This window comes from Lycorma delicatula, chromosome 11, assembly GCF_047948215.1.
Source record: "Lycorma delicatula isolate Av1 chromosome 11, ASM4794821v1, whole genome shotgun sequence".
NCBI classification, from domain to species: domain Eukaryota; kingdom Metazoa; phylum Arthropoda; class Insecta; order Hemiptera; family Fulgoridae; genus Lycorma; species Lycorma delicatula.
This window is the reverse complement of record NC_134465.1, coordinates 24,712,210-24,728,270: the sequence shown is the minus strand read 5'-3', so window position 1 is coordinate 24,728,270 and position 16,061 is coordinate 24,712,210. Positions and strand designations below refer to the sequence as shown.

The 16,061-nt window shown below is 33.1% G+C and overlaps 1 protein-coding gene across 1 annotated transcript in view; it reads right to left on the bottom strand.

Moving 5' to 3' along the window:
• Positions 1–3,742: 3,742 nt before the first annotated feature.
• LOC142332487 (nose resistant to fluoxetine protein 6-like) overlaps positions 3,743–16,061 on the bottom strand; it is a 55,114-nt gene continuing 42,795 nt past the window's right edge. The window contains 4 exon segments of the mRNA XM_075378937.1: positions 3,743–3,855; positions 8,473–8,572; positions 10,762–10,904; positions 14,536–14,725. Coding sequence (XP_075235052.1) covers positions 3,743–3,855; positions 8,473–8,572; positions 10,762–10,904; positions 14,536–14,725 — 546 coding nt within the window.

The window sequence follows — 16,061 nt, the reverse complement described above, 5'->3', positions numbered from 1 at the left end:
AGAGAGGTCTGATTCAGGCTTAACTGAAAAAAATCGTCGTCTAACCTAAAAATTGTGCAAAGTGTAATAGTACCCGACTGAATATAATAAATTTGTTATTTTTTAATTTATTTATAATATTCATATATAAATATAAAGGAAGTAAACATTATTAGTAGAATTTTTTCCAAAATATGCTTCCTCGACCTAATAATTTATAATATTAAATTTTTACTAATACATAGGAAGATAGGAAAAATACAGTTAAATAATATAACCAAAATTATAATTTTTGAATTAAAATTACCATTAAGAATCAATAAATTAAAAATTTTAATTTTAATTCGTACAAGGAAATTCCTGTTACTAATTATTTATCAGGTCAAATTATGTACTTCTAATATGTAATAAAATTATGTAATCGTGAAAAACACCATGATATTTTACAGAAAATATTATAAAGCTTCGGAATTTGAAAGGATAAAAAAAGCAGCTATTAATCGGGATTGTGCTCATCAATTATGAGATAGAAGGATCCACATTTATAAGAATAAAAAAGAAATACAAAATCAACAAAAAATTTGTAAATCGTGAACAGGAATTTTTATTTTTTTGTTTAATCTTCGGGACCACCATTAGGTATTGCTTCAGAGGATGATATGAATGATTTGTGTAGCGTCTATGAAAAATGACACGCCTGGCCGGGATTCGAACCCGGGACCTTCAGATGAAAAGCCGAGACGCTACCACTCACGCCACGGAGGCCAGCAAGGTATACGTACAGAAACTGCAAGGAAACAATATCACGATGAACTTTAAATGAAGGCATATAATACAAAGATCTCAGCTGAGCAATGAAAATAAGTACCACTTAAAATATATCATTGAAAAACTCTCAATGAGGGCTTATTACTGCAGTTAAAAAAAAGTTCAAAATCCAAATTTTTTGGGTTTTGGACGATTTTCGGTATTTTTGGTCAAGTCGATTGCAATGAAAAAGGGAGGTGGACAACTAGATGTTACAACAGCCCTAAATCTAAAATTTTAACATTTTACAACTAATCGTTTTTGAGTTATGCAAGATATGAACATACGTACGTACGTACGTTCAGACGTCACGTCGAAACTAATCAAAATGGATTCAGGGATGATCAAAATGGATATTTCCGTTGAAATCGCAATATTTTCTTTAATTCGTACAAGGAAATAAAAATCAGATGTGGACACCAGATGACGTCCTTGTACGCCTATTACATTACATATACACATATTTAAAAATTTATAAAATTTTATTTCACTAATAACTTTTGATTTTTTAATTTTGGTTTTGTTTATTGAATTATTATTTATTGTAAAAATTTTAAAATCAGAGGTTAATAATTATTAATTAATCAATATATTCAAATAAAAAAGATAAAGGAAATGAAGTCGGATTCGAACCGATGTACCTTCCCATTGTAAGATCCAAATATTTCATTAATTATACGATTATTTATCTATAACTCTGGAACTAGTGAAAATAGTGCTAGCAATGATATATTGTGAATGCTCTCAATGATGGCTTATTACTGCAGTAAAAAAAAAATTCAATATCCAAATGTTTTGGATTTTGGGCTTTTCTGGACGTTTTTGGTCAAGTCAAATCAAAAGAGGAGGTGCACAACTAGATTTAGCAACTCTGCTAAATCCGAAATTTCAATAGTCTACGGCTAATCGTTTTTCAATTATGCGAGATACATACATATCAGAAATACATACATATGTACCGACGTCTCGCCGAAACTAGTCAAAATGAATTGAGGGAAGGTCAAAATGGATATTACCGTTGAAATATGAAAACCGAAATGTTTCGAAATCACAATACTTCCTTTACTTCGTACAAGGAAGTAAAAAACAATTAAAAAAATGAAAAAAGTAGATGAAATCTGAAGACTGAAATTTTACGCAGTCAGAATACTTTTTTTACTTCGTACAAGGAAGTAAAAATACAATATATAAATTAAAAAACGAATAAAAAAGATACGTAATTAAAAAACTAATTCAGAAAATATTAATAACTGCCCAATTTACTCCCAGATAACTACTTAGAAAATTGTTAATATCAAAAGATATGAGTGAAAATGTGGTAGAAGAAGAATACACAATTAATAAATATATTATAACTGAAAATTACAACAAAAAAAAATACATTTTTATATTATGTTCGGCATTTCATCGAGAATTAAAAAATGTAACGGATATTTGCAAATAAGTAACTGAAGAAATTCAGTAGAACTGGCGTTACGTAACGTTATGGTCACACGATCGAGACAAGCACTTACACACGCGCGCGAGCCTGACCAGTGGTTAGGCAGATAATAGTATAAACAGTTTATAAAATGGTAAAACATATATATCAAAAACGTACCCAATATGTATTTATACAATATATACACTATTCCAAGAATAATAATAAACTTACTCTTTTGATTACACAGTAATCTTTCTATTCATGATTATTAACAACAATAATAAAAAAGTATTAAAAAAATAATATAAAAATTAAATTCATTAAAAACAATAAACTCTATAACAAAAGTATGCTGACGTAAACTGTAATTGATGAGAATACTAAAAAATATAATCAAAATTACAGCATAATATTCTGCATATAATTAATGGTATGTTCTCACTCACTGATCTTTATATAATAAATACTGTATTGCAGGTAATTTTCAAGAAATTACTATGCACCATGCAAGGACAAACTACAAACATAATATTATTTAAAATTTAGTTGAAGTAATTTAAACTGTATAAAATTTATAATTTGGGTTATCGTAAAATCGAATTATTTTTTAATAAATAATATAATAATAATTTTATTTTTTTTTTGACCAAGCGCTGTGAACTAATGTACTAAAGCCAGTGCAAAGAGACTTAAGAAACAATTGAAACAACTGGTCTCCTATTATGCAGTGCAAGAAAACCACACTAACTGAGTAGACATAATGAAGTAGCCACCATCATTCGCTGGCCCTTATGCAATAAATATGTAATAGGAAGAAGCAAAACGTCGTAGGAACATCAGCCAGGCACAAAACAGTTAAAAATAACAAGTTGAATTCAAACTGACCATCACTTGCTCACCATATCAGACATCACTGTCTGACATCGACTCTAAGAAAAAGGGCTTGAAAAAATAATGATACAAGGACTTACCGATTAAAATCCATATTTTTGGATAACGTGATATCATTTATTTGTAAAATTGTAACATTACACCCCTAATTATTTGAAACAAATGTATAAAAATTCAAATTTTGATAAAACTCGACCAAAAATATATAAAATTTTTTTCTGAGTAAAAGCCATAACTATAACTGACCTGATATATGTCACATTTTATTCCCTAAAATAGGTGTATTTATTGTACCTATGTAAAAAAAAAATATGTCGCAGCAATTCTAATAATATGATAAAGTAATGTAAGTTGCCATTGTTACCTTCAACTCATAATAATTTTGCTAATGATAATGAAGACGTTATTCAGTGTCATTTTATTGAAATGTAAATAATGTTAACTTTTTTAATATAACGCTCAAGCTGTAAATACATTTTACCTATTGCAAAATTCTTAATTATGAAAATATAGAACTATTTTATGATTACAATAACTTAAAAACACAAATAATTAGATTTCATAGCGTAATAATATTTTTTTGTATTCTTCTATTAATTACATTTTTTTTTTTAGAAATTATAAAAAAATTGAGTATCTAGATCATGTTGCAATTAAACAATTTTCTGGTTTTTCTTTCGTTTCTTTCAACATTATTGTTGTTTTTCTTTCTTTAACTTCTGGTTTATCAGATAAGAGTTGAACTTTAGTCATACCTATAAAAAGACAAATAAGAAATATTTAAGGTATAAGCTAATAAATTTATAATTTAAAGTACAACATTAATGTTAATATATAATAATAATAATATTATTATAAATAATAATAATAATAGTAATAATAATTATTATTATTATCAGGCAGGTGGCCTGTCACCTAACCAGTACGGTTTCCGGCAGGGTCAGTCGACTCTAGACGCAATTCAGGAGGTTGTTGAGGCAGTGCGGCGAGCAGAGGACCATAATCATTTTTCGCGACGTGTGGTCCTTCTTGTTATGTTGGACGTACAAAACGCTTTCAACTCCGCACGGTGGAGCGATATGATTCGAGCGCTGGAGCATTCGTTGTGCCGTGCACAACATGTTGTGGAGCATGTGCCTCAATACCTTCTCAGAATAGTGGACGCATACCTGAGGAACCGCATTCTCATTTACGAGACTGCAGCAGGCTGGCGTAGGATTACGATCACGTCAGGGGCAGCGCAGGGGTCGTTCTCGACCCCGACCTTTGGAACGCCGTCTATGATGGCTTGCTGAGGCTGGAGATGCCTGAAGAATCTGCTTTGGTTAGGTACGCTGACGACGTTGCGCTACTTGTCGCAGACCGCGACGTGGAGCGCCCCCAACTGAGGCTCAGTCGAGCCATACACAGAGTCTGTGCCTGGCTGGACGACCATGGATTGTCTCTAACCCTCAGCAAAACGGAGATCGTAGTTCTCACGAAGAAGCGTATCGACACTCTTCTCTCCCTGCGGGTCGGGGTAGAGGTTGTCGAGACCAAGCCGGCCGCAAAGTACTTTGGTATGATGATCGACCGGAAACTCAGCTTTGCTGAGCAGCTTCGTACAGCCGCCGACAAAGCTGCGAGAGCCGTAACTGCTCTCAACCGGCTTATGGCGAATGTCGGCGGACCGAAGGCCAGCAGACGGCAATTGCTGATGTCCACGGTGCATTCCATCGAGTTATACGGGTCGGAAGCGTGGGCCCAGGCATAAAGAGTTGCGAGAAACCGGATGCGGCTCGCGCTGTTGCAACGCAACGCAGCCTTGCGAGTCGCTTCCGCGTATCGGACGGTCTCCGAACTTGCAGTACTTATGGTCGCCGGCATCATACCCATTACTACTTTAGCAAGGGAGCGCCAGGTGATCTACAGGAGGCGAGAGGCAGGCGAAGACCGAGTGATCATTGCCAACGAGGAACGAGCTCGCACGTTCCTCGCATGGCGAGAGACCTGGGACCACGAGACCAGAGGACGATGGACCGCAAAGCTTATCCCTCTGGTCAAACCGTGGACGGAGCGACGGCATGGAGAGGTGGAGTACTGCATGACCCAATTTTTAACGGGTCACGGGTACTTCCGCGCTTATCTCCATGTCATAGGGAAAGCGCAGTACCCCGACTGCCTGTATTGCCCCGGTGTACGAGTCGACGCTGAGCACACCTTTTTCAAATGTGCTCGGTGGTCGGCAGATCGAGGGACACTAGAGGCGGATCTCGGAGCACTGAGTCCCCACAACGTGGTTGCCATGATACTCCGTGACCTGAGCAGCTGGAAAAGTGTAGCCCGATTCATCGGCAACATTCTCAGGGCCAAAAAGGTTGACCTGGATAGTCCTGAAAATTAGGTAGCACCTAATCAGGCTGTTATAGGAGGACTCGACCGGAAGTAGTGTGTTAAACGGTTCCGGATCAAGTCCTGGAAGAAAGGGAGGTGGTTTTAGTCGATAGTCTGCTGATAGTGATTGGATAATACCATCAGCGGGAACCCGACACTCCGTGCGTAAATGCATTTCCACCTCCCTCTGCAAAAAAAAAAAATTAGTATTATTATTTTTATTATAAATCGAGAACTTCCCAATGAAGGACGGTAACCATTCATGATTCATATTTCTTTCGCTTGGCATTCTTCTTTTCCCTCCAAAATTCTTTCATTCGTTAGAAAAATGCCTTATTCCGTTCTTCAGACCATTTCGGACGATGTTGTTTAGGCTTCGGCGCTTCTGGTTTAACTTCGCTCCTATCTATTTTATTTTTGTCTATGATCCCCTCCAGCGTAATTCCGACGTGTTCTAAATATTTTCGTGTTTCTGCAAGCCAGGGGATTGCCCCTTTTAATGATATTAAGTACGGGATTATTCTTTTGATCAGTCGGTTTTCCGGCAGCCTGCAAAGGTGTACGAAGAATTTCATTCGTCTTTTCCTTGTGTTAGTTTCGATGTTGGAGTATGTTTCAACAATTTCGTTCGGTTGTAATCTGTATCCATCTTCAGTTTGTCTTGGTCCCAATATTTTCCTTATAATCTTATCTTCCTTTCCTGTTTCTTTATTTCTTATTTCTCCTATATATATATATAAATGAATGTTAGTGTGTCCCGTGTGCATTCCTATGCCATTCATCCGATTGCGATGAAAACTTTGAAACTTTCGTGAGTTGTGAGCACCCCCGTGAAAATTTCTGAATTAGTTTTCCGATTTGGGTCGTATTCAGAATATATATAAGTTACATAAAAGAAATATTTTTGCAAAAAAATGAACCTGCTAGATGACCCTGGGATCGAGATATTTCGGGAAATTTTATTTATGGTCCGATTTGGCTCATATTCAGAATATATATTAGTTACGTGAAAGAAATACTTTTGCAAAAAAGGGAAGAAGGGAAAAGGGAAGGAGTAAAGATTGTAAGAGGGAAAAAAGAAAGGTTAAATTTTGTGATATTCCGTAATGTTCAGTTTTTTATTGTTTTATCAAACTTTCATTTGTGTTCATTTAATCTATCTCTATATATATAAATATATATATATATATATATATATAGATTTTGATTACTTTGAACCATAAAACACGCAACAATAAAAAGTTACAATTTATTTCGTATTACCTTTGATATTACCTCTCTTTATGTGAACACTTTTTTTCAGTTGATGTATTTATTTATCAAAGAAGCTTCCATAGAAGTTTGTACGTAAAAATACGAAAATTTAAACTTGTAGCATATTAAAAATGCCACGCTACACCGGGATTCAAACTCACGACCCTCTTATGTAAGGTGAGGTGCTACTATTCCGGCAAGGATGTAGGTAATTTGTATTATATTATTAAAAGTTTTTTTCAAACTAAAGAAATGAATTTTTTTTTTATTTTAATTTATCCTAACATGAATTAACGCACGTACCAAACACGAAAATGAAATTCTAAACAAGTGTTTTATTAAATAAACAATGCGTAGTCTTTTCTCGTTGTCCTCATATGATTTGAGAAATTATTAATCTATTTTTCTCATTGTCGTCTGTTTTCCAAATAATATGAACAGTTATTTGTGTTACTTAGAAAAAAATGGTTTTATATTTATTTTGATTAGTGCGTAAGAGAAAAATATATAATAATTAAAAATAATCATTAATGTTTCGAAATTAGATATTTTAAATTAAAAAAATGTTTTTAAAATATAAAAAAATAAATAATCCTTTCTTTAGTATTACATTTTTACATAACATATTAAACGAAAAATATTACGTAAATTTATGAACATAAAAAAATAAAAGTAACTCTTGACCTTCAATGATAAATTACTTCTTAATTTAACATTGCATCATTTTAAATTTGGCTTTCAAAAACAGGTCCGCTACTAAAAATAGGTGTCTCACCCAATACTCCATATTTAATTGTTTAAACTTACTATTCCTGCAGCGTCCTTCAAATTCTCCTCCCACCGATTCTTCTGACTACCTCTTTTCCTTTTCAGACAGAAAGGTTTCCAAAAGGTTATTTCTTTTGTCCACCTGATAATTAAAATAAATAAAATCAGTTGACCCAGCCATTTAATTTGCATTAAAGTTGCAAATTATTAATTGTGTATTGTTATTATTAATAGTGGTTGCCATTAATTCCAAGATTAACTGTTCAATATTTGTTACTGTTATTATGAAGTTGATATGAAATTCCGAAAGTAACTTTTTTATGTTACTACAGAGCGTTTGAGCACATTTTATTAATACCGCAATTTTTCAATTTTTGAAACAACGATTGCTTATAACTCAAAAACGAAGAAATATTTGAGAAACAGTTACATGTTACCATTTCATCATCACATAATCATGTTGTCGTAAATTTTTACATTAAAACAATCTATCAAACGTATATTTTCTTGTTTATAAAAAAAATAAATTCAATTTGGCGAATCCAAGACGATGGAAAAAAATTACAAAAATGTAATAATTTTGTAATTACGTAAATATGCACTTGTTTCTACCTCATAGTACCCCTCAGTTTTTAAATACAAAGCTGTTTTCGTTTTCATATTTTAATATCATCTTTGTATATATATATATATGTTGTGGTTATGTGTAAAAGTGTTTAGGCTTATTAGTAAAAACCGACTGCAATATTTACTTTTTCTATAAATGGTTTTTTTGGGGTTTTTATCATCCTATATTTTTGTTTTTAAATTCACCTTAAAATTTTTTCTATTGCGATAAAATATTTTACGCTATTTATTAATATTATAAATTCTTCTTATGTAGTAATAATGAATATTTTTATCGTTCATATTCTGATCAAAAAGAAATATTACATAATATTATTTTATCATATAAGCTAATAAATAAAAATACTTACAAAAATATTTTTCTAGGCTAATGTATGGTGCTTCAAATATTAAACAAAATATTGGCGCAATAATTATTGTTATTATTATTTCTCCTGCTGCATCAAGGATCTAAAGAATAAAAACCAAAAGAAAATAATTTGTTAATTTCCATTGAAGGAAGACGGTAAAGTTACAGTTAGTAGACTAAATAATATTTCAACAGTTAGGCCATAGCTAATTACAGAGCTGCCCCATAAGTTAGCCATCTTTCCCTCTGAACATTAATATTAATATTAAAAATGATAAGGAAAATTTTAAAAACCTAATATAACACAAAAAACCAAAATATACCAGAAATATTAGAAGTAATTAACCTCTATCATTTCGGTACTAAATCCGTATCACTATTGATATTTCACACACACATTTTGTATATAAATAATAGAGAATAATTCTACCCTACTAAAGGACATTTGTATGTGTGACGGTCTGTGTATATGTCCGATCCTCTTAGCTTAGCACCGGAATGTACCGATCACTAACGGAAAATTCCGATTCGTTAGTACATGTCTCGTAGTGGTCAGGTGTATACATGTTATATCACTATATATCGATATATATGTGAAATTATATTAATAATATATTTTTTTTATTTATGCGATTGCTTTTCTTCATGAAATAATGAATTATAACAAAAAAATAAACTCCGGAATGTACCGATCACAAGCGGAAATTCCCGATTCGTTAGCATCAATTTTTACAGTTAAATTATTAATTTCATCATTCAAAAAAAAATATTTTTACACAAGAGGTAATGAATTTTTGACACTTAATAATCCCATTCCGAGATGCCGCCCGCCAGGGCAACTCGAACGGTGGGACTAGCTGCCAAGGGTGTGCCAATGCAGCAAGTGAAATATAAAGAAGTATCGTTGGCCAAGAGCTATTGGGTAACAGCCAGTTCCTTTCAAATGAAAGGAACTAGTAATTATAAACATTATGAACTATGAATTATAAATAAATCATTAGTAACAAATAGTGTAAAGAAAATGATATTAAACAGATAACATAAGGATAAAAGTTTAAACGAATAAAATCTAAATAATTTAAGTAGAGAATACTTTTAGAACTATTAAACTGAAAAGTATTTTAAGACGAAAATATGAATTTTTTTATTCAGCCTGTATAATTTTAAAATATAGTTCTAACCTTCTCTTATAAAACGTTAAACCAATTTCATTTTATTTTATTTTTTGTGAAGTAAACTCCTTTGGTTTCATTAAAACATTTTCAAGGTAACTCTGTAGTAGATTTATATATATTTTTTTTAATGTGAAATTACATCTAATTGGATGATTTAAGAATTTTTTTCATTTTATTGATATCACCTTTGTATTGTATAGATGCTCAAGCTTTGCGTCCCACTATTTTGGCCATTCATCACGCTTATGAAAAAATTGGCAAAAATATCAAATTTTTAATTTGAAGCTATGACTTTCACATAATCTTACCACCATCACCATCAATTACCATCAATTTATTCACCATCAATTTTTTGTTGTCAAATCCATTCTTAGATATCGTCCTAAAATTATTTTTTTTCCTTTTACTGTTTTCAAAATTTATTTTACATATTTTTTTATTTTCTACTTTATAGAGCATTAAATATGAGTGGTTTTTAAAAAGTTTTTACATATGTATATATACATATATTTGTACTATTTGATTGATTATGTCAGCATAATATACATTATGTTACCAGCTGTTTTTTTTTCCAAAATGATATGTAGCATTTCATCTGCAAATACAAGAAGTTGTAAAAACATGTGTCAAATGTTTTATCCAGTACATCCACAGAGTGGGGTCTAGGATTCCCAGGAAACTGTGAGGTCATTAATGATGCCTCGCAGGTAATTCTACTATTTTTTCAATTAAATTCTTTAAAAAACGTTTTTATTGAACATTTCTGTTTTTTCTTTTCTTTTCTTATATCTTATTATCTGAAGAGAACTTTTACAATGTTTTCTTATAAGTTTCATATTTTTTACGATTCACAGATTTTTTAATATCGTATTGTATTGTGTTAATAAAAAAACTTTGTGATAGCACCAGTATTTTTCATCTTTTTTTTCCTAAAAATATTCTACCTGCTCGTTATTGTATAAAATTATTAATACAAATCGAATTAAGACCTAAGAATAATATTTACTAAGATACTTTCAGATTTAATTAATAATTTAAAGATATATATCCAATTCATAAATTTATATTTTATTTATTTATTTTTTTAATAGATAAAACTGTAATGTATAAATTACCGTAGTCGATATTTCTATATTTGGTGATATTTTATGGTTTCCTAAAACACTATATTGTAATCCTACATGCGTAAGGTACATAATAAATGTTAGTTTTGCTAAAGGTTGGAAAAGCCTCCACGAAAGGAAAGTATGCACTGGACCTGTAACAAAATAAAAGAAATATATATATACATACTCGTATATTAATAAATTATACAATTTTTTCATCTTTGTATTGGTTATAAAATTACACGTAAAATTTTACTGATTCGTATCAGTTTATTCCTAACATAAAATTGATTTTTAAAATTACTTGATGAAATAATTTATACCTTGATTAAAGTTTATGGTAAATTTACCTCTAATGAAGAAAAATAGTTTTTCACCGTTTACTAATTATAATATAGTTTTTAAAATAAAGTCTCCCGGGCTGGTCTAGTGGATAACTCGTCATCGCAAATCAGCTGATTTCGAAGTTGAGAGTTCTAAGGTTCAAATCCTAGTAAAGGCAGTTAATTACTTTTAAGCGGATTTGAATTATAGATCATGGATACCGTTGTTCTTTGGTGGTTGGGTTTCAATTAATCACACATCTCAAGAACGGTCGAACTGAAACTGTACAAGACTACACTTCATTTAAATTAATACATATCATCCTCCTTCATTCTCTGAAGTAATAACTTACGGAGGTTCCGGAGGGTAACAGAAAAGGAATGTTTTTAAAATAAGGCAAAAATTAAATACATCTTAATATATGGAACTATTTTTATTTTAAATACAGTGTAACCCCGTTATAACGCGATTATCGGGAAACTTATGTGACACCCGCATTATAGGCTAACCGCGTTATATAGAGAAGTAAATTTTAAGTTTCAATTCCTTTACAAAATACGTTTTTCGTTTAGACGACATGTTAGACAAATACGATCGCAAACAACACTATAAAATCTAATAAATTAACCAACCTTTTTTTTTTTTTTTTTTTTTTTTTTTTTCTCTCAGCTCCCCTGGGCCGGACCGACTTGTTGGTATTACGCCGCCCAGGGGAGTATCTTTAAACTCAAATAGGCCTCCCCACCTACCGGCTATATACCGGCAAGGCAGGTCGGCCTACCGGTTAGCTCTTTTTGAGAGTTCTTTATCAATATGGGACCCAAAAGGGCAATACTAATACACCACGCCAGACCCAGTTCGCCGTGACGCGGTACCGGGTCCCTTCAGTATTCAGTGTGCTCTTGCCTGACTGTTACCCGTGGAGTCCTTGGTGGCTCATCAGTGCCAACACACCGCAGCATGCTGGACCTCACCAGCAAGGCTGTCCACCCAGTCCTATTCTAGCCAACACCTTGTCTTCTCTCATCGGAGTATTTCTGTAGAACAACTTGTCTAACAAAACTAGCAAAATTATTCCAGTTTGACTCGCTTCTTAGCATGTAGTCTATTGTTGTCTCTGGAGTTATACCTGTGAGTGCCTTACTATGTCTAAGTGTGTCCCACCTATTGCACTCAAAAAAGGTGTGCTCAGCATCATCTATCTCGTTGCAGTAGTTGCAAATTGGCTCTTCTCTCTTGCCTATTTTGTGCAGGTAGTTATTGAAGGAACCATGTCCTGTAAAAAACTGCGATAGGTGATGATCAACCTCACCAAATCTTCTCGACAACCATGGCTTGATGTTGGGGATGAGGGTTCTCGTCCATCGACCCACAGCTTCCTGCGACCATCTTTCCTGCCAGATATTATAAACGGCATCCCTGACCTCTTGTTCTGGCTTGCCTTGTGCCCTCTCCACCCTCTTTTTTGCGATTAGGTCAATAGGAGGTGTACCCGATAACACGCACAGGGCGGCATAGGACACTGTCCTGTATGCGGACACAACACCTAGGAGCACACACCTGTGCGTCCTCGCCAGTCTCTCTTTGTTGCGCCTGATGGCGAAAGAGCGCCACCAAGCCGGAACGGCATACATAAGCGAAGACACGACGGTGGTCGCCAGTAAACGGCGCTTTGAGGCCCGAGGGGCATTCTGCGATGACATAATGATGTTTAGACTTTTTATCATCCTTTCTGCCTTGTTGCATACATTGACTATGTGCTCGGTGTATCTACCGTTTTTCTGGAGGATAACTCCTAAGTACTTGATGTTATTCGCTTCTTCTATAGCATGACCGTTGATGGAAATATTGAACGGTTCTAGCACTCTTCTACCCGTAAAGGCAATACACCGGCATTTTTCCGTAGACAGTTGCAGACCCCTGGACCTCAACCACTCCTGTATAGTGTCGATGGCCGCATACACCCTCTCCCGCACCTCCAAGACCGTCCTTCCCTCTACGAGGACTGCAAGGTCATCTGCATAAGCCAGCACCTGAACGCCGACAGGAAACTCCTTCTGAAGGAGTTCATCTATAATCACCAGCCACAACAACGGCCCCAAAACAGAGCCCTGCGGAACTCCACCGTGCATTTGAAAATGTACTGTTTCTTCCTGTGCTTCCACCAGACATCCTCTGTTGGACAAGTAACATTCAATTTGCCTACGCAGGTACGGGCTGAGGCCCCTAGCCGCAATTGCGTCATTAATATGACCCCAACCAATAGCCACGAACGCGTTTTTTTATGTCTAGTGATAGCATCAGTGGAATTCTCCTGGTTCGCCAAGTGCCTCTCTTCACCTCGTCGGCCCATCCCGAAATTCGGCAGATAGCCTGCACGGTGGATCGCCCCCGCATAAACCCGTACTGGTTAGGACTGATTCCGGCTCCCTCTTCTAGTTCTTTGATGATGCGGCGAGCCAGCATCTTTTCTACTAGCTTCCCCATCATTAACCAACCTAATCAAATCAATTAACCAACCTAATAAAACTTAACGGTACTGATAAACACAGTAAAAGCAGCTTGGAATAAATCACAATAATACCTAATAACATTTAGATACAGTTCCTCATACAGGCAGCACACTGATGGTCTTATCGCTGTTTCATAAAATGAGTCATGTGCAGTATATCATACGAATTTCTCACTGTATTAGAATTATGATTTAATTTTATTGAATCATGGTTTTGGGAATTCCAATGCTTTAAAATTGGTTGCGACTAATTGACATTGTTGTATTAGAAGCGTAGTTTTGGCAATTTCAAAGGATTTGTGGTGGGTTGGTGACTAACATTTCTTCATCCTATTTTATTTTTCCAGATATTCATATATTTTTTAGGGGACAGGTTATAATACACATCCGCGGTATAGTGACCCGCGTTTTAGCGAAGATATTCTGTATTATTTTTGAAAAAAATTACTTTTGCTGATCTCCGTGAAGTGGTACGTCTCAACCTTTCATATAGAGGTCTCAGATTTGAATCCCGTTTCAGCATGGTAATTTTTCTACGTTAAAAATTCCATTTTCATAATAAACTATCAGTAACAAAAAAATTAAATGTGTTTTCGTTGACAAGTGTGTAACACAGATCAAAAACGGCTCTATTTTATATAATCATATGATGAAAAGGAAATTTTTTTACACAGTTTTTTTATTCTTACAATTTTTCAGAGATTTTCTTTAATTAGCGGAAAGTATACGATTAAAAAATTGTTTTCTTAATCCAAATAAATAAAGGTTCAACGAGAATATAGTCAGGGTTTCTATATACACCAACCTTATCTATAAATAATTTATCCAGACCCTCATTTCAATGTAAAATTGATAACTGATGGATAATTAAATAAACAAAAATGTATTCTATAGTCAATTTTTATCCAATATTAACTTAAGTTATTAAATTATAAAATAATACATACCTCCACGTCCTATTTCACAATTAAATATTACCCAACCAAGAGAAATAGCCCAAATAAAACTGCTTAATCCTGTATATAATGATGATGAAATGCTGTTGTACGGTATATCATCTTGATGATAATAAGAAATTCCAAATAATACAGCGGTTGAACCAATTATGCTGAAGAACCAACCTATAAATAATTTTACCTGAAAGAGAAATTAATACAACTTAGTCGACTCAAATTTTTACGTTCCTGAGGAATATAACTATATTAAAGGAGAAAATATAGTAATGATATTAAAAATGAGTTATTGGATTTTTTGCAAAATTTTGTTTTAGGGTCCAACTAGCTCATCTAGACTAAACAATATATATGTATGTACTAAAATATATTTATGTACTTGTGAACTTATGAATTTTGCATTGCTTTTTTGATCGTATACCTCAGGATAGACCAAAGAGATTTTCTTCAAAATTTGCTCACATATTTCTATATATGGGGCATTAATCGTATTAATAGTTTTTAAATATCGTAAACGGGTCGGGAGATATTATGAAAAACAAACTTCAATTTTCTTCGGAGACATTATTTCTTCAGAGCAAATCTGTTGCCTACATAGGATATGTAAATAATCCAAATAATATTACAAAAACTTTTCAAAATTGTTAAAACTTGCTTTATACTTTTGTCATACTTTAATAAAATTATTATCATACATTGCATGAGTTTCATTATTATACTAATTTGAATTTCAAAAGATAACATCATATATTGCAATTTTTAATATATTTATAAAATATCAAACAAATTCTCAGTCAAACATTTACTACACAAAGTAATGAAATAGCAAAATTTTTCAATGAAGTTTTATAGTAAAGTTATTATTTCATTTACTTAGTAACTGAACAAATTTTCATCAGTAGGCAATGTCAGGAAGTATGTTAAATTATTTCACCTGCATTCTTAATTTACCCTCGTACGTGAGGATGTTTGCAAAAGTAATGGTGGAATATTGTATTGTCACCCGACCTTGGTAACTGTGCAAAATTTCATCAATATGCAATATCAAGAAGTATGTTAAATTTAAGGATGCAGCGTTTGAGAAAAAACATGAAAAAACATTGTGAGTTAAAGAAAGGCAAGTAAAAAAGACTCTAAATGTGAAAATTCATAAAAAATAATTTTTTTTTTCTTCTTTTCCATCGGTTTTTTTTTTCTCTTAAGGCCGCAAAGGACCACTTTAGTCAGAATAATTCAAGTCTTTTTTGCCGATCTTTTGGCCTTTTAAGTTCTTAGCTTAGAAATTTAGTCTTTCTTAATGATCTTGCTTTACGATCCTCTTCTAAATACTTAAAAGTTTTTACTTTTAAGTTGGTATTCGGATCTTTAATAACAAATTTTAATTTTTCGGATTTATTAAGTAAATCTTCGTAAGTCAAATTTAATTCTTGCATGTCTTCTTTAATTTCTTTGATCCATAATGCAGGATTTTTTAAAAACCAAAATCGTTCGATAATTCTCTTAGTAATCCTATCCTGCGG